This window comes from Geotrypetes seraphini, chromosome 1 (assembly GCF_902459505.1).
Source record: "Geotrypetes seraphini chromosome 1, aGeoSer1.1, whole genome shotgun sequence".
Lineage (NCBI taxonomy): Eukaryota > Metazoa > Chordata > Amphibia > Gymnophiona > Dermophiidae > Geotrypetes > Geotrypetes seraphini.
In genome coordinates this window covers 54264401-54286690 of record NC_047084.1, presented here as the reverse complement: position 1 = coordinate 54286690, position 22290 = coordinate 54264401, and the positions used below count along the sequence as shown (strand labels likewise).

Genomic DNA, 22290 nt, shown 5'->3' with positions numbered 1-22290 from the left:
CGCCAAATTGCCACCTCAATTATCCAAGGGGCTGCAACGGGTGGAAAGTTTGGTTATTAGTTCCTAATTTCTTTGAAGTCCACTGCTCTCCCCTCTCTCAGTGTTTTTTCCCTTACTCGTCTTATTTACTATCAATAACTTGTATTTCTTTCCCCTTTTTTCCCTTTCGTATTATATGTTTTGTCAGGTCAGTCGTATTTATTTTGTTTTCCCTAGAAACTTGTAATTTTACTGTTGTGTACATTGCTTAGAATTTTGAATAAGCGATTAATCAAATCCATAATAAACTTGAAACTTTTTGTCTCAAAGGTTGATAGAGGGGTAAAAGAGTTCCACATTTGGTCTGCATTACTGGGTTCCATAGGATACTCAGGTGTGTGGAGAGGTTGCTCTTGGATGGTGGTCATTTTGGCTACTTCTGTTCGAACCGTTTTGATCTCATTGAGGAAGAAGTCAGCAAGGTTCTGGGCAGTAGGTTTGTAGTGGTGTCCTGTTTCAGTGGTGTCGTTAAACTCTGTACCAGATGAAATAATTTTTGGTTGTCCAGAGTATTGTTTTCTGTTTCATTGACATAGTAGTTTTTCTTGGCCTCTGAGATGTACTTATATTTGTTTATTGCTGTTCTCCATTCTGTTTTGTGATTTGGTGATTTGTTCTTTTGCCATAATCTTTCTATTTGTCAGAACTGTTGTTTTTTGGTTCTCAGTCTCAGTAAACCAAGGAGAGGTTTTATTTTATTTTATTTTGTGATGGTGTAGGGGGCAAGAGTGTCTAGAGTGTTGGTAATGGAGTTGTTCCAGCTTGTTAGCATAGCATTAATGCAATCTGATGGGAAAGACAAGGATTTGGTTACTCTGTTCCAGAAGAGGGCTGGGTTTGTTTTCCTCGTACCAACTTTTCTTGTCTGGGGGTTTTGTTGTTCATGCTTCCTGTTGTAAAGTTCAGATTGAAGTTGAGGAGATAGTAGTCTGACCAGGGGACTGGTGTCCATTTGATGTCAGAGGTGAGATAAGAAGGAGTGGATGTGAGTAGGTCACAGGTGTGACCTTTTTCTTGTGTGAGACCTGAAGACATGATAGTGATTTGGCTGTCTTCTAACAATTTTTTGAAGTTATTGACATCTTTGTTGGTGGTAGATTCAAGAGGTATTTTGACATCTCTGAGAATAAGTATTTTGGTGTGTTGGCATAGCAAGGCTCGATATTATTTCCATCAATTTGGTAATTGTATTTGATTGTGAGTTTGAGGTCTGAATACCAGTAGGATTTTGATGTTGTTCATCATAGAATTTGGCTTGTCCTCTAGCTTACATGCTATGGGGCTCATAATTGAAAGAAAAATACATCTAAAATCCCACCCAAGTCAGCACTTGGATGACCTAAAATACAGGTTGTCCAAGTGCCAATAATCCATAGACTTTTTAGTCCTCTGAATCCCGCTGTGTGCCCAGAGCTGAAAGGGGAATTTTTGAAGGAGTGGTTAGGGCAGGATATGGGCCAACCTAGACTTAGTCATACTTAGTTTGACGAGACTGACTAGACGGAACCATTTGTGATTTAGGCGATCTAAAAACAGGTCTAAGTGCCCAGAAGGTATCCAAAGTGACCAGATAACCACTGCGGGCACAAAGTACAGACCCCCACATACTCCTCCAGTGATCACTGACCCCTCCCAGGCCCATAAGCCACTCTAACCACTGCATTCATGGTGAAAAATGTGAGTCCACCAAAACTACCCCCAAACCCTACTGTACTACCTGCCTGCCCCCTACCATATAGGTGTCACCTGCAGCCATAAGGGCTATTGGGGTTGTAGACCAGTGGGTATAGTGGGTTTTGGGGGTGTTTTATAGGGGGCTCACCATGCCCTATAAGGGAGTTGTGGTGAGATGTTTATGTGGCACCCTTTTTGTGAAGTTCACAGCAGTGCCCTGTAAGATGCCTTCTGCTCTCTTACTATGTCTGGATGGCCAGTCCATCACAATACTGATCACTCCTACGTCCAAAAAGTCTTGTTCTGAGCGTTTGGGACTTGGATGAATATTTGGACAAGAATATGGTATAAAGATAGATGTATTGGCAGTCTGAATGATCAAACACCTGGACGATAGATGATTTTCGGCAAAAAAAATATTTGGACGTACTTTTTGAAAACGGACGTTTTAGCACTGCCAACTTTGGGCAACTAGTCCAATCGAACTTAGACATTTCTTTTGATTATGCCTCTCCATGTATTCAAGATCCGGATGGGTGGTTGAATCTGTCTCTGTAATGGTGTATGTTTTTCTAAATAATGACTAGGCCACCTCCTCTCCTGTGTTTCCTAGGAATCTGGAATATGTTGTATCCTGGCGGGCAAAGGTAAGGTAATTCTGAGCTATTTGGTTCTTTTAGCCATGTTTTTGTGATAATTGCCATCTCAAGATCATTTGTTGAGATTAGCTCATTTAGGAGGAATAGTTTTGTTTACCACTGATCTTGCATTGTCATACATGCAGAGGACTGGGGTAAGGATTTTGTCATTTTTAGAGTTTTTTATGTGAGCAATAGGTTTTAGATTAGTTTAATCTCTAAAGGGGGGCTGTTTGCGCTGTCTGTTGTTGGTATTGCATTTGGTCCTGTGGTCCTTTGGAGGCTCGAATTAAATTTAAATTTGGTTGCCTTTATTACAAAGTCCTCTTTGGCATGGCATCCACTTACTTATCTGAATTATTTTCCTTTACTCAATCCAAGCATTCACGCAGTTCACACAGCCTTTTTACTTTTCCATCTGTCAAAGGCTGTTGTTACACAAAATATCACCAATCTTTGCTTTCTTATCATGCGGCTTTCTGGGACAAGAAACTGAAACCTCTATTATTGAGTTCCATGTCTTACAATCATTTTTGAAAGCAACTGAAGACACATTTGTTCGCAAATTAATCAATTTTCTTTAGATTGTAGTATTTGTTAAGTTTTATAAACCGTATCGAATTTATCGGTTATGTAGTATAGAAATGACCTGTTCTGTTCTAATGGTGATGGGGCTTTGGTGAGAGCCATAGCATTTCTCGGATGTAGCAGGAGGATTATGAGGTCTGGGTCCTTCTTAGGTGAAGTGCCATGAGGAGATGGAACTGCCAGTGGGAAATGTGATCTGAACTTCTATGAGGCTGATGATGCATAGTACAGGTAGGATTTGAGTAAGCGGGGATTTAATCATGAATGTAGGATTAGAAGAGATTTTTAGAATTAGGGGTTGTTTTTTTTCAGCTACAGGGGTTCAGAAGATGGTGTTTCTGGATGATTCAGTAGGGCTAAAGAGATGTCGGGCCTGTAGAGGCAGAGTCTGTGTTAGAGCTGATAGCATCGCTTTGGAGAACTTTTTTGTGGAGCAGGGTAGATATTGGTTTCTTCCGCCAATCTTTTCCTTTTTCTTTTCTTCAGCTCATCTGTTGACACTTTGTAGGCCTCCTGTTGACACTTTGTAGACCTTTCCCCTATACTCCCATGTTTTTATTATTATTTGTAAACGGCTTTGATTTTCAATTTGAAAGGAGGCATATCAAGCAAGTAATCAAACATAAACCCTTATGAAGTGCTAAGAATATACAAGGGGCCTCTGATAAGTTCTCAGGCCAAACAAGATGAGAACAATGTGAAGCCATGAAGCTTACAAGTTATTTCACACCTTTCTTGAAACTTTTCATTTTGTTTCACATCTCTTAAACGAGAAGTTTCAAGAAAAGTGTGAGATAACTTGTAAGTTTCATGGCTCTTCTTGATTGGGCTGAGAACTTTTCAGCGGCCTCTCGTATTGTGATGCCATAATGCCTCATTCCACCAATGCCTAAGCCAGCCTCATCAGTGATGTCACAATGGCTTGGTTTCCCTATACTTGTGCCCATTTACTAGATGCATTTGCCTGATTGAAATGAAGTGTCAAGAAAAGTGTGGAATAACTTGTAAGTTTCATGGTTCCACACCATTCTCTTTTTGATTGGGATGATTGAGTGGTGTAGCAAGGGAGGTTGGCACCTGGGGTGGTGGTGCCTGGCATCATTGCACCATGTACCCCCGCCACTCTTTCCTGGTGCTTGGGCACTCCTTGCCCCCTCCCACCCGCCCCATGTAACTCTTGGAATGTTCACCAGCGCAAGCAGCATCTTCCACCTGCTGCTCACACTGGCCTCAGCTCTCTTCTGTTGACACATCCTGGTCCCTTGACCAGGATATGATGTCAGAAGCAAGCCAAGGCTGAGGCCATTGTGAGCAGCAAGTTGAAGATGCTGCTTGTGCTGGCGAACATTTCAAGAGTTACGCAGGGAGACAGAGAGGAGGAGAGGTGCCGGCATCGGTACCCCTCGTGAAGACTGCGCCTGGATCGGTCTGCCTCTACCCCCCTTACTGCGCTACTGGGGATGAGAACTTTTCAGCAGCCCCACGTAGAACCTCCATAACCAGTGAGAGTGAATACCTCTGCAGACCATGAGTTTCAGCAATTAATAATCATCCATATACACTGTAGAGCAAGTTTTCAAAGGAGGAGCGGAGGAGTCACCTACTGGTTAAGAGTACTAGCCTGACAACAAGGGAAATCTGGTTTAAATCCTGTTACTGCTCCTTGTGATCATGGGCATGTTGCATAACTCTTCATTGCCTCAGTTACAAACTTAGATTGCAAACCCTCCAGGGACAGGGAAGTAGCTACTGTAGAGGCTAACAAAAATTGCTTGTTTCAGTCAAAACTGAAACTGACACCCAGGTGCATAGCTACCATTGAGTGAACCCGGAAGAATGCCCAGGCTGCATAATAATAATAATAATAACTTTATTTTTTCTATACCGCCATAATCTTGCGACTTCTAGGCGATTCACAGTAAAGATTAGCTACACAGACAGCGAGTTACAGCGTACAGATGAAGAAGAGGTCATAGGGCGGTCAGTGGTTACATGGTGCAATTTGGCAAGAGGAAAGATATACATAGGTTACAGTATAATTTTGACATGTTACATTGAAATGGTTGAAAAGCCAGCGAATAGCTGGATACAAATTGTGAAGAAGACATTGAACGGTCAGTGAGTACAGGATGCCGTTGATGAGGAAAAGTGGATTCAGTATGGTCAACAGAAGCTTTGAAAAAGGGGGGGGGGGGAGTCTGCCTAGGAAATGAATTTATTAAATAGGGTGGTCCTTATTTCTTTCCGAAAGGTGCTGTATGTCAACCTGGCGCCATCAATGAAGTAGCCTAGCCAAGTTTGCTGCCTACCAGCTTGAAACTTGAATGTTCTATCCAGAAAAGTTCGGTATCTGCAACCTGCGATTTTCGGGTAGGCAAAAAGGCTGTGATTTCTGGTTGTCCTTGTGGGGGAGTAAAATTCGAAGTGAGATAGTTGGGGGCCATTCCCCAAACCAGTTAGTAGCAAAAGCAAGAGAATTTGAATAGGATTTGTGCCTCAATTGGCAACCAGTGCACCTATAACTGAACCCTCTCACCTATAACTGAACCCTCTCCTTGCCCCCTCCCCTCCCCCATGCCCAGGTCTGGAACCTCCCATCTGCCTCCCAGTCCACCAAAGACTGCTGCAAAGAATGCTTACAGCTGCCCCTCTCTGGTGGCACGGCCTTTCCTATGCCTGGTCCTGCCCACAGGAAGTTGTATCAGTGAGGCAAGACCTGACAGAGGAAAGGCTCCACCATTCAGAGAGAGGCAGCTTTCAGCATTCTCTTTTGTGACCTTTGGAGGACTAGCAGATGGGTGAGAGGTGTCAAATCCAGGCACAGGGGAGGGGGAGGGAAGGAGGAGGAGAAACAGAGGGAGGCTCTGGAGGGAAGAAGAAGCAGAGGGAACCCTCTGGACTAAGGAGAGGTTCTGAGAGAGAGAGAGAGAGAGAGACCCTGGACCAATGAAGGAGGTAAAGAGAGAGAGACCCTGGATCAAGGGGAGAGAGAGAGAGAAATACACCCTGGATCAAGGAGAAAAGGAGAGAAAGAAGAGACACCAGACCATGGAGGGAGGAGGTCAGGGCAGGAGGTTGCAGGAGGAAGGGAAGAGAGAGAAGAGAAAGTGGATATAAGGAGGGAGAGGGACACAGAAAAGAGATGTAGGGCATGGTGGAAGGAGCATAAACACAAAGGGGTGATACTGGATACAAGGGAAGGAACAGAGACACAGAGAGGGATGCTAGACAGAGTAAGAATAGGAATACAGAACATGGGGGAAGGATAGTGACAGCTACACAGAGGGGAGATGAATAGGGATGCAGAGGAAAGCTGGATAATGGATATATATAGAAAAGAAATGTCAAAAGGACAGAATGCTCTGGAAAGAATTAAGAAAAAACAGAGATAAGCAGGAGCCACTGGGCCAAACTAATGCTCAGACAGAAAATGTAGAAAAAAATAGTTTTGGTTTCTGAATTTATTAATTGTAATATGTTAGCTTTGGAAAATTGCATTTCAATTTGCAGTACTGTATTAGGTATGCTCTGTGAAGACTTTATTTACCAGAACTATGAAAGGCTATCTTCTCCTTCCCTTGGGAAAGATGGTATTTTGGGGGGCCCATCTCAGTTTTTCCACCCAGGGCCCATTCTTCCCTAGCTAAGCCACTGCTACCACCATAATTGTTTGAAAGCTTTTCACTGAAACTGCAGCCAAAGCCTGGTTTCGGCCAAAGCCAAAACCAAAATCAAAAACTCAAGTTTGGTTGTGTGAATGTGAACCAGAAAGGGCCGCTGGGGAAAATGATCGTGAGAGGAGTGTTCTACCATCTGCCTGACCAGCATGAACAGAAAGATGTCAAAATGTTATTAGAAATTAGGAGGCTAAAAACTGGGTAACACAGTAATGGGTGAATTCAATTACCCTGCTATTGACAGGGTCCATGTAACATCAGGGCATGCTAGGTAGGTAAAATTTCTTGATGAAATCAAGGACTGCTGTATGGAGCAGCTGATTCAGGAACCAACAAGAGACAAAACAATTCTAGCCCTTGTTCTTAGTGGAGCACATGAATTGGTACAGGAGGTAATGGTGCTGGGGCCACTTCATAACAGTAATCATAACATGATTCAATTTGATATAATCTCCGGAGTAAGTACACACAGGAAATCCAATACAATAGTGTTTAACTTTAAAAAGAGAGACAATAACATGAGAAGAATGGTTAAAAAAAATAAAATAAACTTAAGAGGAGCAACTGCAAAAAGCCAAAAATTTGCATCAGGCATGGATGTTATTCAAAACTACCATCCTGGAAGGATGATCAAATGGCAACTGGCATGGTTGACAAATGAGATGAAGGAAGCTATTAGAGCTAAAAGAAAATCCTTGAGAAAATAATAGGAAACAGCATATAAAATGGCAAGTCAAAAGAAGGATGTGTTGGGAGCAAAAACATATGGTAAAAAAATGTTTAAAGTATATTAAAAGCAATAAGCTTGGAAAAGAATCAGTTGGACCACTAGATGACCAAGGGATAAAAGGGACACTCAGGAAAGACAAAACCATAGTGGATAGATTAAATGAATTCTTTGCTTTGGTCTTCACCGAAGAAGATATGGAGGATATACTGGAGCCAGAAATGGTATTCAGTGCTGATGAATCAGAGAAACTGAAACAAATCTCTGTAACTCTGGAAGATGTAAACAGGCAGTTTGGCAAATTCAACAGCAGCAAATCACCTGGACTGGATGGTATACATTCCAGAGTACTGATAGAATTGAAAAACAAACTTGCAGAACTATTAATAATTTACAATTTATCTTTCAAATCCAGCATGTTACCAGAAGACTGGAGAGTAGCAAACCTGGCCCTGATTTTTAAATAGGGTTCCAGAGGTGATCTAGGAAATTATAGACCAGTGAGTCTGACATTAGGGCAAGACAAAATGGTAGAGACTATTATAAAGAACAAAATAACAGAGCATATGCATAAGTATGAATTAATGAGGCAAAGCCAACATAGGAAATCTTGCCTCACTTATCTCTGACCTTTCTTTGAAGGGGTGAATAAAAATGTGGCTAAAGGTTTGCCAGTTGGTATTGTGTATCTGAATTTTCAAAAGGCATTTGACAAAGTACCTCAAGAAAGACTTCTGAGGAAATTAGAATGTCATGGGATAGGAGATAATGTCCTATTATGGATTAAGAACTGGTTTAAACATAGAAAACAGAGAGTAGGGTAAATCGTCAATATTCTCATTGGAGAAGGGTAAATAGTGTGAGGTCTGGGACTGCAGTTATTTAACACATTTATCAGTGATCTAGAGATGGGAATAATTAGTGAGCAACATGATATCATTTCTTTTAATATTTATACACTGCTTATAGCCTAAGTGATTTACATTCAAGTATTTCTCCCTATCTGTCCTTGTGGGATCAGAATCTGACTTACCAGGGGCAATGGAGTGTTAAGTGACTTGCCCAGGGTCACAAGGACCAGTGCTGGGCTTGAACATGCAACCATGGGAGGCTGAGGCTGCAGCCCTAACCACTAGGCCACTCCTCTACTGGCAAGGTCTCAAAGAGTAAAACAGATTTTATGCTGCTTAATCAAGGAATATCCTTTTTTAAACCTTTTTTAAACCCTGTTAAGCTAACCTTGTTATAAAATAATAAGCTCGTCACCAGCTGATCTTTTGGCATTGACCATATCAGAAAGAATTCAGAAAAAGTATGCTGATCTTAATTTATGCCCATGAACCACCCAGGTCACTGTAAAGCTGGCTGGTGTATTTCAACACTGGACTCCTAAATGTGCTCCAGATGCTCATTTGAAATCATAGGTGACTTATTTTATTTATAGCACTGAACAGTCTAGATTATGTTGGGAGTTGGAATAAGGCTATAGGATCACCCTCAACCCCCCCCCTAAATAAAATAAAATAACCTCAGTAATTTAAGAATCTATGAGGCTTAAAAACAAATTTCATTAGAAAACCCGATTCCCTTTTAATTTAAAATTTCTTCATTGTACAAAAGTTGTTAAAATAGTCTGTATGTAATATAATAAAGCCACACTGAGATAAATTAAGCCCAGAAAGCATTTGAGGCTGAAATGATATATATTAAGAGTACATTAGATAGATTGTGAGCCCACCAGGATAGACAGTGAAAAATTAATATAAATCTGTTCTAAGCTTCCCTGGGAGAATGGTATAGAGAATTGAATAAATAAAAAGTCTTTTCAAAGAACAGATTTTAGGATTTGACTCTGTCTCAAAATATTTGGTAATGTGCCATGGTGTGTTAAGGATATCAGGGCACACTGGATACAAATTCCTCATGTTGTGTGAACAAACACATCAGTTGAAAGTCTTATCAGACCAGAATGATGAAACAGACTACAACAACAAAAAATGCAATAATTATCGGATACTGACTTCTCCAATACTGACTGAGTAATGTCTCATGAGGACTTGTGAGGGAATTACGGTACATTTTCTTCATGCCGTACATGACAGCTTTATGGAGCAGCAGGTTGTGGATCTAATATCCAGTGCAAGGGGTAGTGGTGCTGGGCCCTACATGGCAAGAATAACCCTAATATGATTAAATCTGCCATAAGTGCTACTGTATTTTATCCTTCCTCCAGTAATTAATGTTTAAAAAGGGAGCGAAGGGAAGCTAAATGGAACAGTTGCAAGTGTTAAAATGTATGAGGCAAAGAGATTGTTTAAAAAAAACAAAAAAAAAAACATCTTAGATAAATGTGTTTTCTACAAGTTAAGAAAAGGCCAAACAAAGATAGAATGACTGATAGATTGTGGCTATGAAGGAGCTTATCAAAGTTTAAAAGTCATCCGTTAAAACAAGAAAAACAATATCTTATGAGAAAAATAATATTTTTTAAAAATCATAGGCACTGAAAAGTTAGAAGGAAAGCACAAACAAGACAAAATAAATAAATACATGAGAAGAAACTTGCCAAGCAGGCATAAACTGAAGGCTACTAAATAGGCAGTCAGACCATTAGGAGGAGCCCAGTATTCACTGAGCAAAGAGGACCTGATTCTATAAATGGCACCTAACTCATAGGTGCTGTTGACTGCAGTTGTCAATAATCCGCTGCCCCAATGAAGACACCACCATCAGCTGGCAAGGGAGGAAGTTGGGCCGGTATGGGAGATGGGCTCCGCCTCTGATGTCCATTATGGTGTGGTGGCAAATTTAAAAGAACCTTCTTCTCATCAGGGCAGCTCCACTGCCACTGGGAGCTGCCCCAATGAAGACACCACCATTGGCTGTCAAGGGAGGAAGTTGTGCCAGTGTGGGAGATAGGCTCTGCCCCCAACATCCCTTGCAGTGCAGAGTGATGCCATTTAAGGTGACTTGCCTGTCGGCGCACTGCTGCTCGGTGTGACACTTATGGCGCAAGCCAAAGGCATGATTCTTAGCGCACTCCTTTGTGCAGTGACTGAGTGCAGCGAGGCTCTTCAATAGGACGAATTCAAGACTAACACTCCAGCAAGCCAGGAAGGGAGAACACCATCATTTCTCCTCCCCATCAGAAGATCATTGTGACATTTGTATACCACAATTCCTTGCAGATCTCTTGCGTTCAATTCTGGTCTCCTTATCTCAAGAAATATATAATGGCACTAGAAAAGGTTCAAAGAAGAGCGACTAAGATGATAAAGGAGATGGAACTCCTCTCATATGAGGAAAGACTAAAAAGGTTAGGGCTCTTCAGCTTGGAAAAGAGATAGATGAGGGGAGATATGATTGAAGTCTACAAAATCCTGAGTGGAGTAGAACAGCTACAAGTAGATTGATTTTTCACTCCGTCAAAAATGACAAAGACTAGGGGACACTCGATGAAGTTACAGGGAAATACTTTTAAAACCAATAGAAGGAAATATTTTCATTCAGAGAATAGTTAAGCTCTGGAACACGTTGCCAGAGGTTTTGGTAAAAACAGATAGCATAGCTGGTTTTAAGAAAGGTTTGGACAAATTTCTGGAGGAAAAGTCCATAGTCTGTTAAGACATGGGGGAAGCCTCTCCTTGCCCTGGATCGGTAGCATGGAATATTGTTACTCCTTGGATTTTGGCCAAATATTAGTGACCTAGATTGCCACAATGAGAATGGGCTACTGGGCTTGATGGACCATTGGGCTGACCCATTAAGGGTATTTAAGAGAAGCTGAATATCAACTGTGAGCTACAAAAGTTAACCTTAACAAAATTTCTCATATGAATAATTTTACAAAATCTTTGTATGTAAGTAAGGTAAAGGAAGTTATAGGAAAGTATATTAAGAATATACTATATTAAGAATATACTTTCATCAATTCATCTTAGTTTCAGCATTCACATGGTTTAAAGGGGGAATTAACAAATAGGAAATCAATCTGTTTAAATTCTGACAGGCATTCATATTTAACATCAAAGCATTTGTGAAAAGCTATTTATAAACAAATATTTTTTCCATTTTGATTTATTCTGTGATATGAAGAGTCAGATGGATATGTTCATCCGGAGGAGGGAGAATAGCTTCTGCTTGACCAAGGTTCTTTCCTTAATTGCTAATTAATATTTGTCTTTCTGTTGCCAGGAATCTTCCTTAATTGTTATGAAGCATATAACATTGGAATCTCCAAACCAAAGATCTTTTCTGGTCCCCCAAGTGAGCAATTTGGATATGCAGTTCAGCAGTTTGTAAATCAAAATGGGAAATGGTAAGAATGGTGATTTTAAAAAGTCAGCATAGTAAAACATTTTAGCAAATTACAAATACAAGTGATATAGATTATAATTATAATTCATGGCAAACTCAGCTATCTAAAAAAATTCTATGAGCATTGGAGCTAATACTGCTGTGGCTGGTGATAAAAAAGCCTAACACAGCTTCGTAAAAGGCGGTGGGGCTGGGGGTTAAATAATAATCTACAGAGCATGCAAATGCATATAAAACCTTAAACAAAGTGAATAACACAGCTTGAGGCAAACTTTGTTATTCACTGTGATTTATCAAAACCTCCAGTAGGTGTTGGTAACTTTCTCCCAAAAACACCAGCCCACCAATATGTGATACAATACTGCCAGGGAGCAAGTTCAAGAGCTACTAGTCTTAAAGTAATATCCTCTCTCCCCCAATTCAATTGAATACACATTAACCTACAAATAAATGTGTTATGTTGATTAGAATGCATTACATTGTCGCTTACATTTAAAAATTTTTTTTAATAAAATGAAGGTGGAAAGGAAAGGATTTTACATTGCATTGATATCTTCTATCCTGCCAATACCTTTCAGTTCTAGGTGGTTTACAACAAGAAATTAGTTTGGGCATTCCCAGGGAGATTGCAAGGTTGATGGCTATAGTATGCGTCGGGATCTGGGAATGGTCAATACGGTTTGGTTAGATCATTTGACAAATTTCTTGAATAGCATGGTTTTCAGTTCTTTCCTGAAAGTTTTATAGTTGGGCGTCGTGGTCAGCAGATTTGAGAGGTGGTGGTCTATTTTTGCTCCTCTGGTGGCTAGTAGACCGTCATATATTTTTTGCTTTGCATGCCTTTGATTGGGGGGTAGGTAAAGTGTACTTGAGTTATCCTTGGTCTGGATGTGTTTTTCCTGATTAGGCGGTTGTTCAGATAGCTTGGTCCATTTCCATTTAGGGCTTTGAATAGGGTGCAATGGAATTTGTGTTACATTACATTACATCAAAGCTCTCCCAAGTCTATCCTAAACCAAAACACCGTATACAGGACACAGACCTTGCAAGACTAACCTGTACCAGCCTTAGTTAGTTTTATTTTCTAATTGCAGATCCTCTGTGTTCATCCCACACTTTTTTGAATTCCGTCACTTTTTTCATCTCCACCACTTCCCTCAGGAGGGCATTCCAAGTATCTACCACCCTCTCCATTAAAAATAATTTCCAAACATTATTCCTAAGTCTGCCACCTCACAACCTCAATTCATGCCCTCTAATTTTACCATTTTCCTTTCTCTGGAAAAGATTTGTTTCTAAATTAATACCTTTCAAGTATTTAAATGTCTGCTGTATCATATCTCCCCTGTCACTCCTCTCCTCTAGACTTTACATATTCAGGTTGAATGGCTTGCCTTAGGACCTGATTGGCCCAGGCGGCTCAAATCCCCCACAGGAGGGGCCCAAGCCTACTGGGCCTATTCCGGTTGGCCCAGGCGTCTCAGGCCCCACCTGTGGGCAGGATTTGAGCCGCCTGCGCCAATCAGGTCCTAAGGCCAGCCATTCAATGGATGGCTGGCCTGTCGGATGGACGGGCTTGGCACCCGTCCATACGACCAACGTTTTTGAAGGTACGGGGAGGGGGATGGATGTGGGGGGGGTTGTGGGGTTGGCGGGGGGGGGGGGGGGTCCCGGCTCATCAGGGAGGCTATCGGGGGTTCGGGGGCCCTTGCGTCAAGGGCAGGAGGGCTTGGGCTCCCTCATGCCCGATCGTGTCGGGGGGTTCGGGGGTGTCACGGGGCAAGAGGTCTTGGGCTCCCTCTTGCCCTGATCTTCATCAGGGGTTCAGGGGTGCTGCAGGGCAGGAGGGCTTAGGCCCCCTCTTGCCCTGATAGTGTCGGGGAGTTCGGGAGTACCACGGGGCAGGAGGGCTTGGGCTCCTCTTGCCCTGATTGTTATGGGGGGGGGGAAGGGTGGATCGCGGCAGGGGAGATGAGCCAACTCTCCTGCCACGATCATTGCTGTAGGGGGTAGGCAGGTTGCTGGGGCCGCTGAGCTGATCACAGCAGCCACGATCAGCTCAGCAGCCCCTTTTCGGCACTTATACCTGTTTTGACTTGGTCTAAGTCAAAACATATAAGTGCCGACTAGGTAACCTGCCTAAAGTTTTGGTTATACCTGCTGCACGCTTAGGTATAGATCGGCCCACCTCCCGCCCACCGCCCACCCTTTCCCCTCCTCTAAAAACGCCTCTTTTCTCTCTGTGCGTTTAGAGGCATAGGAAAGGCCTAAGCTGGTTTTAGATACGCCTAAAACCAGCTTTGATTATGGGTACTTGAACGATCAGGCTTTTTGATTGTCCAAGTAGCCATTTAGGCCACTTTTTAGACTTTTTTTTTTTTTTTTTAATTATGAGCCCCATAGAATCCCAAACTTTTTGCCAATAGAGTTGTAATAAATCACATTGGAAAACTAAACTTCCTAAGTTCCTGTCTCCTTATTACAAGACCAACACTTATTTGATTCATTGGATCTTATTTTGCTCAATTTGTAGGATGTCCATACTGCTTTATATAAAATGAAATATATCGATTGAGTAGTAGCTGAAGATTTCAAAGCTTTATGTACAGACAACCATTTCATTACCCACAGGCCATGGGATAGGCACGTGGGATCTCTCAGAGAGAGAAAGAGATAATGGTTACTGTGGATGAGCAGACTAGATGGATCATTTGGCCTTTATCTGCCGTCATGTTTCTATGTTTCTGTTTCTAACAGCCCTATTTTAGACTTATAGAAGTAGGGATTCCAATTTGCATAGGGTTACGAGATGTCTGGATTTCCCCAGATATGTTCTCCTTTTCAAGGACATGTCCGGGGGTTCAGATGGCTTTTCAAAACCTGGCACTTTGTCCGGGTTTTGAAAAGCCTCCACTAAATCGCGTTGGCGCTGGGATAAGGCTAGGGCGGTATTGGGGGGGGGGGATTGGGACGGGGATGGGAAGAACTGGGCGGGCCTAGGGGTGGGTCTAGGGATCCAGATTTTACTAGGTGTGCAGGTCAGCGAATTTCAAGTTTCACCAATATTTTAGAACAGAATCTGCTGACATACGGCCTGCTCTGAAATACACTTCTCCCTCCGTATTCGCGGTTTCAGCAATCGCGGTTTCGATAATTCACGATTTTTAGCTTGCTGGCTCCTCCCCCCAAATTACATCAGCTTGCTTAGAGAAATCGCTGATTCCAAGCGTTTACAGAGAAAATCGCTGATTCCCGGCACTTTCTTCACCGTATTTTGCCTCTTCTTCAGGAACAGGCTAGGTCTCCCACCATGTTATTCGCGGTTTCACCATATTCATGATGGTTTTGAATAGAAAACAGCGAATAACACATGAAAAAGTTATTCACGGTTTTTCTGTATTTGCGGTTCTGTTAATCCCCTGTCACAGCGAATACAGAGGGAGAAGTGTACAGGACAAACAGACATTTATGTGCAGGTTGCATGTATCATAAACATCTATTTTAGAGAAATTAATATACAGTATATAATACGGAAGGGTTCCAAGCCAGAACATAACTGGGTTACCTTTGCAACCTTAGAAACATAACAGTGACTGGTTTCCCTTGTCAGTTTGACATCTGGGAGAACAAAAACCATGGGGGGGGGATTAAGGGGATAACCCCTTTCATTTCTCTAGTGGAGTATTGCTCAATAGCAGCTGTTTACCAAATCCTAAATGTGCCTGGTAGTGGGTGTAACTCCCGACATTTTAGGAATAGACATTTGGGCTCTGATTTTATAAATGGCGCCTAACTTGCAGACACCATTTAGCGCAGTTGCCAATCATCTGCTAGGTGCCATTTATAGAATCATGCTTACATTACATTAGTGTTTTCTGTTCCACCAATATCTAAGCGGATTATAGCAATTTTAGGTCCCAGTAGGCTTTGAAACCTTAGGTGCACTCCCATTTAGGCCAATGATTTCTTGGCCTAATACAGGCACCTACATGAAAAAACACAAAAAAAAATCCCCCCCTCCCCCACATCTACTTCCTGGTAGGCATCTGCCAAGTTAGGCACCTACCATCCAATAAAGTGCAATTTACATCAGTTACAAGGTGCTAATTGTTAATTATCAGCACCAATTAAAGCATGACGGTCTAGGTGCCTAACAGTAGGCGTTATTCATAGAATCAGGGCCTAAGGGCTAGATTCACTAAAGGATAGTGAATCAATCGCTGTTGGCCAATTTCTGGCCGATTTCAAAACAGTGATTGATTGACTATCAAGTTTGCATGCAAATGATTTGCACAGAAAGTGCAAATCATTTGCATGCAAACTCCGACTCAAAAGTGATTGAGTTGGGGCAGACCCTGACAGTAGTGAGAGGAGAAACAGCCTCCTGTCACTGCTGTCAGGGCTTCTGCCGACTTATTATAATTTTTTTTTTAAATCGGACAGATATTTTATGTGTATTACACATACAAAATAACTGCTCGATTAAAAAATAAATAAGCCCCCCCTGAAGTGCTTCCTCCCTCCCCAAACCCCCCCCCAAACACGGCTCCGCCGAAGAACAAAAGGCAGGAGGGATGCCAACTCACAACTGTCATCTCAAACCCAGCCTGGCCCATTTCCCTCCCCTAACTTTAAAATCATTGGGAGCAGGAGGGTTGCTCAGTCCCTCCTGCTCCAGACCTCCTCTGACACAAACTGCGGCCTTAGGCATGCATCATGTGATGCATGGGGAGGGGCCTAAGGCCCTGGTCTGTGGTGCCTCAGCCAATCAGGGACTTCCTTAGGGAGGAGTCTAAGGAAGTCCTTTGTTGATAAGTCTGATGTACTGTAACATAAGAACATAAGAATAGCCATAATGGATCAGACCAGTGGTCTATCTAGCCTAATATTCTGTTTCCACAGTGGCCAATTCAGGTCACAAGTACCTGACAGAAACCAAAATAATATCAAAATCCCATGTTATGGAATCCCAGGGTAAGCAGTGGCTTCCCCTAGGTCTGTCTCAATAGAAAACTATGGAATTTTTTCTTCAGGAACTTGCCCAAATCTTTTTTAAACCCATCTATTTTTTTTTTTTACAGCAAATTCCTAGAGTTCTGGGCTTTATTTTCTAATGCATATCCCACAGCTCAGGATCCTAAGTTCATCTGTAAGCACAGTTTTTCATTGTATATTGTGTGTGCAATAAGCCAATGGTTTGGTTAATCATCTCAGGCGCTAGCAAGTACTGGTTGTGAAACACTTCATTAATGGTCATATAATTGTGCCATTGCTTACTCACTGTACATGTAATGTGCTATTGTTTACTCACTGTCTGTTCTAACCACTGAGTAATAAGAACATCTACCTTAGAAAACATAACCCCCTCATTATGAGATGGCATAAAACAACACAACCCCCTGGTTTAGGAGATTACTCAGAACAAAGTCAATTCAGGGCAAGTGAGCAGCTGTATCAAGAATGGAATTTCCAAGAAATCTAATGGATGTTTGTTTTTTAATCCAATTATAATTAACTTAGGGCTTCTTTTACTAAGCTGTGACAGAGGTTTCTACTGCAGGATGGCGAGGTAAATGCTCCGACACTCATAGGAATTCTATGAGCATCAGAGCATTTACCTCAATGGCCTGCGGTAGAAACCTCTTCCGCAGCTTTGTAAAAGTTAGCATAAACTTGCAATATGATAGTAATTTGGAATTCTTTAGGACAGGCTTTAAAAGACTGCAGAATATGAAATTCAAAAAACATATTTACATTTGGGGCAATATTCAGTTGCAGTGGGAATCATTTTGGAAGCTGCTCACAGCCACAGGAGGTTAACCGGCATGGCTGTTACTCAGACCATAGAAGTCGGTCCTGCATGGGTCCTACTTCCTAACTAGTAGGAAGGAGGATTGGTCCCACTCTATTCCAGTGTGTTTTAAGTTTACTTCAGAAATATCTATGCAGCTTCACTGAGGCTTTCAAGGACTTTTAAGGACTTAAAAAAAAATCTTTCACAATAACATCCCCCCTCTTCTACAAAACTGTGATAGCAGTTTCTAGTGCAGAGAGCCATTTTGAATGGCCCGTGCTGCTCCCGATGCTCACTGAGTTCCTATGAGCGTCGGGAGCAGCGCGGGCCATTCAGCGCGGCTCCTCGCACTAGAAACTGCTATCGCAGTTTCTTAGAAGAGGGGGAAAGTAACAATGAATGACAGCAAAATTAAAAAAAAAAAATGTAAAAATATATATACTGTATATTGGAGCCCTATTGGAGCCAGAGAGAGCTCAATATAACAACAAAACAGACGAGGGATTGACGAATATAAGTAACTGATGATTATTAAAAAAAAACCAATGAAGGGAACAGAGTTATCCTGTGTCTGAGTTACTGAAATATTAACTAGAAAGCTAAGTTGTAGAGCATTTACTAAAAGCAAGATCATCTCAATAGAGCCTTAATTCCATGGGGATTCATTTTCAGAGAATAGAGCCAAATTAGGAAAAAGCCTTTCTTCTGGATTCCACCTATTTAATTTCAGATGGGCATGGACCAAACAAAAAAGGTTTCCTGTGATAAGCAAAGTGCTCTTTTAAAACATACCATTTAAGTTAATCACGATTTAAAAGCCTTACATTTCAAAGAGAGGACTTTATCAGATCAAAGAGATGACTGACTGGCAGCAATAGGTAACAAGTATAATTGATGAAGTGCAGCCAAGCAGGGTCATTTGATCAAAGACCCAGTAAAATGCTGCAGCCATTGCCAGTACATAATTTTATTCCATCTTTTACTAAGGTGCGGTAGCCGATTTAGCACGCACTAAAAATTAGCGCGCTCTAAATGCTAACGCGACCCTAGAATATAATGGACGTGCTAGCATTTAGCGCACGCTAAATCGGTTACTGCGTCTTAGTAAAAGGACCCCTTAGTTTTAAGAATTAATTTTCTTTGTTTGTTTTGGCAGATTGATGCAGAAAGTTACAGTAATTCAGGTATGGATTACGATTGTAAAATTGCCCTGGACAAGTACGGATATAGGATACAGGGAAATACTTTTAAAACTAATAGGAGGATTTTTTTTTTTTCACTCAGAGAATAGTTAAGCTCTGGAATGTGTTGCCAGAGGATGTGGTAAGAGCGGAAAGCATAGCTGGTTTTAAGAAAGGTTTGGACAAGTTCCTGGAAGAAAAGTCCATAGTCTGTTACTGAGAAAGACATGGGGGAAGCCATTGCTTGCCCTGGATCGGTAGTATGGAATATTGCTATTCCTTGGGTTTTGGCCAGGTACTAGTGATCTGGATTGGCCACCGTGAAAACGGGCTACTGGGCTTGATGAACCATTGGTCTGACCCAGTAAGGCTATTCTTATGTTCTTTTATTTTGTAACTGAGTAAAATAGATTGTTACTATATATTTAATACAGTGTGAGGGTACGTTCCTAATTGAGAATTAAAGGTCAGCCTCAAATCTAAATGAAGTGGTTGACCGGACTGACGCAGTGAGCTGGTGTCTCGCAGAACAAGACTGTCTTTGTCAAGTTTTTTGGATGATGCACTGCTGAATGTGGCCTGAAGGAGAATTTGGTTGGAGTGATTTTGGCCTTTCTTTATCTGGAGTATTGGCTGCAGTGGAAGAATTGTGCTCTGCTGCCTCACAGACTTAGCTCAGAGATCCCTTCTGGGAGAGTGATAGCTATCAGCTAAGTAATTGTTTTTTCCTGCAGTGTGTTTGATTTATTTTGGACTATTTGAGACCAGAAAAATTTGTTTTCATATATTACTGTTTTTGTTTTTTGTTGTTTGTTTGTTTTTGGAGGGGGGACTTGATCTTAATGGTTTGATTGGGTTTTGTGCTCATTGAGTCTTTGAGTCAATTTGTAATCGTTGAGTCGTTGAGTCATTTATAATTGTGATAAATGATTTCCCCCCCCCCCCATCCTAATCACTAATATTTTATTACTTTAGTGTTTGTAAACCAGCTGTTTTTTATTTTGTGAGTGACTAATTTTTGAGCACCATTTACTGAATCTAGTCCTTTGTGCACATACACATGTACATGCTGGATATGCATCTAAGCACTTTTCTGTAAATTTACACATATCTTACACAGTGTATATTTTACAATTGGATGTGCATATAGGTGAACACTGGACAGACTGAAGGTACTACAAGTTACTTGTGTATGGAGCTTAGGTGCACATGCATATTGGGGGATGTGGGGGGGAGGTGTAGATATCAGGGGATGTCAAGGGTGTAGGGCTCTGCAGATCAGCTCGTCTTAGCAAGGAGAATCCTTATTAGCTGAGCTGCCAGGAATCCCCAAATCCGGCTCAGATGATAGGAATTCCTTCTGCCGCGATCAGAAAAGGTGGGTATGTTTACAAAACTTGCTTTTTTACGTTTTTCACGTGGATGTTTTTATTTTTGAAAATGGACAAAAAAGGTAGACATCCTAAGGACCAAAACTTATACCTAGCTCATTTTCAAAAATAAAAGATAGACATTTGGCAGCTATGAAAATAGGCATTTTTCCTGTTGGATTTGTGGACATCTTGCACACTTTTGATTATGCCACTCTATATATTTAGTTTATTAATTTAAAGACAGTGGTGCTAGCATTTACATTTGAATATTTGCCAGCACTGCTGAATATTTACCCTAAGGTTTTAATTTTTTTCTGAAAGGAAAGTTAATTCATCATAATAAGAGGCAATTGGGCCAATACTCAGTGAGATAAGAGATCTCCTACTCAGCAACTGAGTAGGAGAGCTCCTACCCAGTTATATCACCTGGAGTGGCCCAAGTGCTGATATTCAGCGGCTCTTAACCAGCAGTCTAGGGGCGGAGCAAAAGTGGAGCTAAACGTTATCTGATTTCAGCCAGTATTCAATGCTAGTGCCCAGATACTATTCAAAGATGTAGGACCACATAAATGTCGTGTTTTCCTGAAAATAAGACCTACCCCGAAAATAAGCCCTAGTCCCTGGACTCGCCAGCAGCAGCGCTTCCCCCTGTCCCCCTCCCCTGCCTCTGCCCCCACCTCCGCCACGCAGCTGAACCTCCGCTGACCCTCCCATCTTTTCATCTCTCCCTCCCGTCCGAACCTGGCTAACCCTCCGACCACGAGACCTACAAAGAACAGCGTTGGCAGCACTATAAATAGGCTGCTTTGCGGCCTTCTCCCGCAGGGGCATTTCCTCTGCCGTATCACTGATGATGTCATCAGCAACGTGGCACACAGAAAGCCCCAGCAGGAGAAGGCCATGAAGCAGCCTGTTTAGAGTGCTGCCGACGCTGCTCTTTGCAGGGAAGTATGTAGGTCTCACGGTCGGCGGGGTTTGGATGGGAGGGAGAGATGGAAGGATGGGAGGGGCAGTGGGGGTTCGGATGCATGGCGGGAGTGAGTAAGCTGCTCAAGGGTTCTGCTGCACGGAAGGAAGGGATAGAAGCTGGGCAAGGGTTCTGCTGCACGAGGGATGGGAGGGAGGGATAGAACGATGCTGTGCACAGTGCAAGGGTTCTGTTGCACAGGGGGATGGGAGGAAAGGAGGGATAGAAAGATGCTGAAGAGGGAAGGCACAAGGGGATGGGTGAAAGGGGAGGAAAGATGCTGCAAATGTGGGGGAGAGAAAGAAAAGAAGAAGAATTGGGATGAAGGAGAGGAAGGGAGAGATGATCATTGTACATGAAAAAATAAGACCTACCCCCAAAATAAGACCTAGTGTGTTTTTTGGGCCCAAAATTAATATAAGACACTGTCTTATTTTCAGGGAAACACTGTAGCTGTCCCAACCTGCTCAGATAGCTATCCAAGGACAACTCTTTTTGTAAACCACCTAGAACTGAAAGGTATTGACGAGATAGAAAACACTAATGTAATGTAATGACATGGTTGAATATTAACCTTAAAATGGTTTTGCTAATGAACATAAGAACATTCTAAGTAAAAGATATGTATCAAGAAAGTTTGAAATTACTCACAATACTGCATGTCCTTGTCCATTTACATTTCCTAAACACCTTGAATAAAAGATACAGCTCATAGGGAGTTTAATTTTTGTTATGTAGCTCTAAATTATGGCCTTGAAATGTCTGACTAGCAATCTGTGAACCACCTTTTATATACAAAACAATGTTTAGAATGTATCTGAGATGATCAAAATTACTTATTTTCTTTTAGATTGCATGATCATTATTTTTAGTGCAAAAGGCATATGAATCTTGAACCAGTGGGTTATTCACCTCTACTCTCAAATTTGTGTTGAAGGCGTCATCCATATTTTTTCAGCTCCACCTCCCCTGTCTCTACACTGTGTTCTGTTCCTCAGTTTCTCCTACACGCGAGTTGAAGGTGTCTTTCTGCTCTGCTCAGTTTGTTGTTTTCAGGCATTTTGGTCTTGTTTCAGAGGCTTATCAGTGCTATAGAGGTCCCCACTTTCCCTGCGACAGCTCTGCCTGGGTGAAGACATGGACTCTCACCATCAGAGGTCTGTAGCTGGGAGGGCAACCCTGTTTCAGGGCACCTACCTAGCCCACCTGCACTAACACTTTTGTGGCTCAAGGACCATTCCCCTGGTAGGTAAACTTGCTCCTAGTCATTACCGGAGCTTGAGTAGGTTCTGCATCTCTAACCCTATATGTCATG

General features: G+C 41.9%; 1 protein-coding gene across 2 annotated transcripts in view; it reads left to right on the top strand.

The window, feature by feature from the left end:
* ITGA2 (integrin subunit alpha 2) overlaps nt 1–22290 on the top strand; it is a 145272-nt gene that overhangs the window by 24593 nt on the left and 98389 nt on the right. Inside the window, exons 2-3 of one of the 2 annotated variants that reach the window (XM_033931512.1) lie at nt 5191–5309; nt 11538–11661. In XM_033931512.1, coding sequence (XP_033787403.1) covers nt 5264–5309; nt 11538–11661 — 170 coding nt within the window. In that variant the 5' untranslated portion in view covers nt 5191–5263. The remainder of the gene's footprint in view (nt 1–5190; nt 5310–11537; nt 11662–22290) is intronic. The other variant, XM_033931502.1, reaches the window with a different exon arrangement.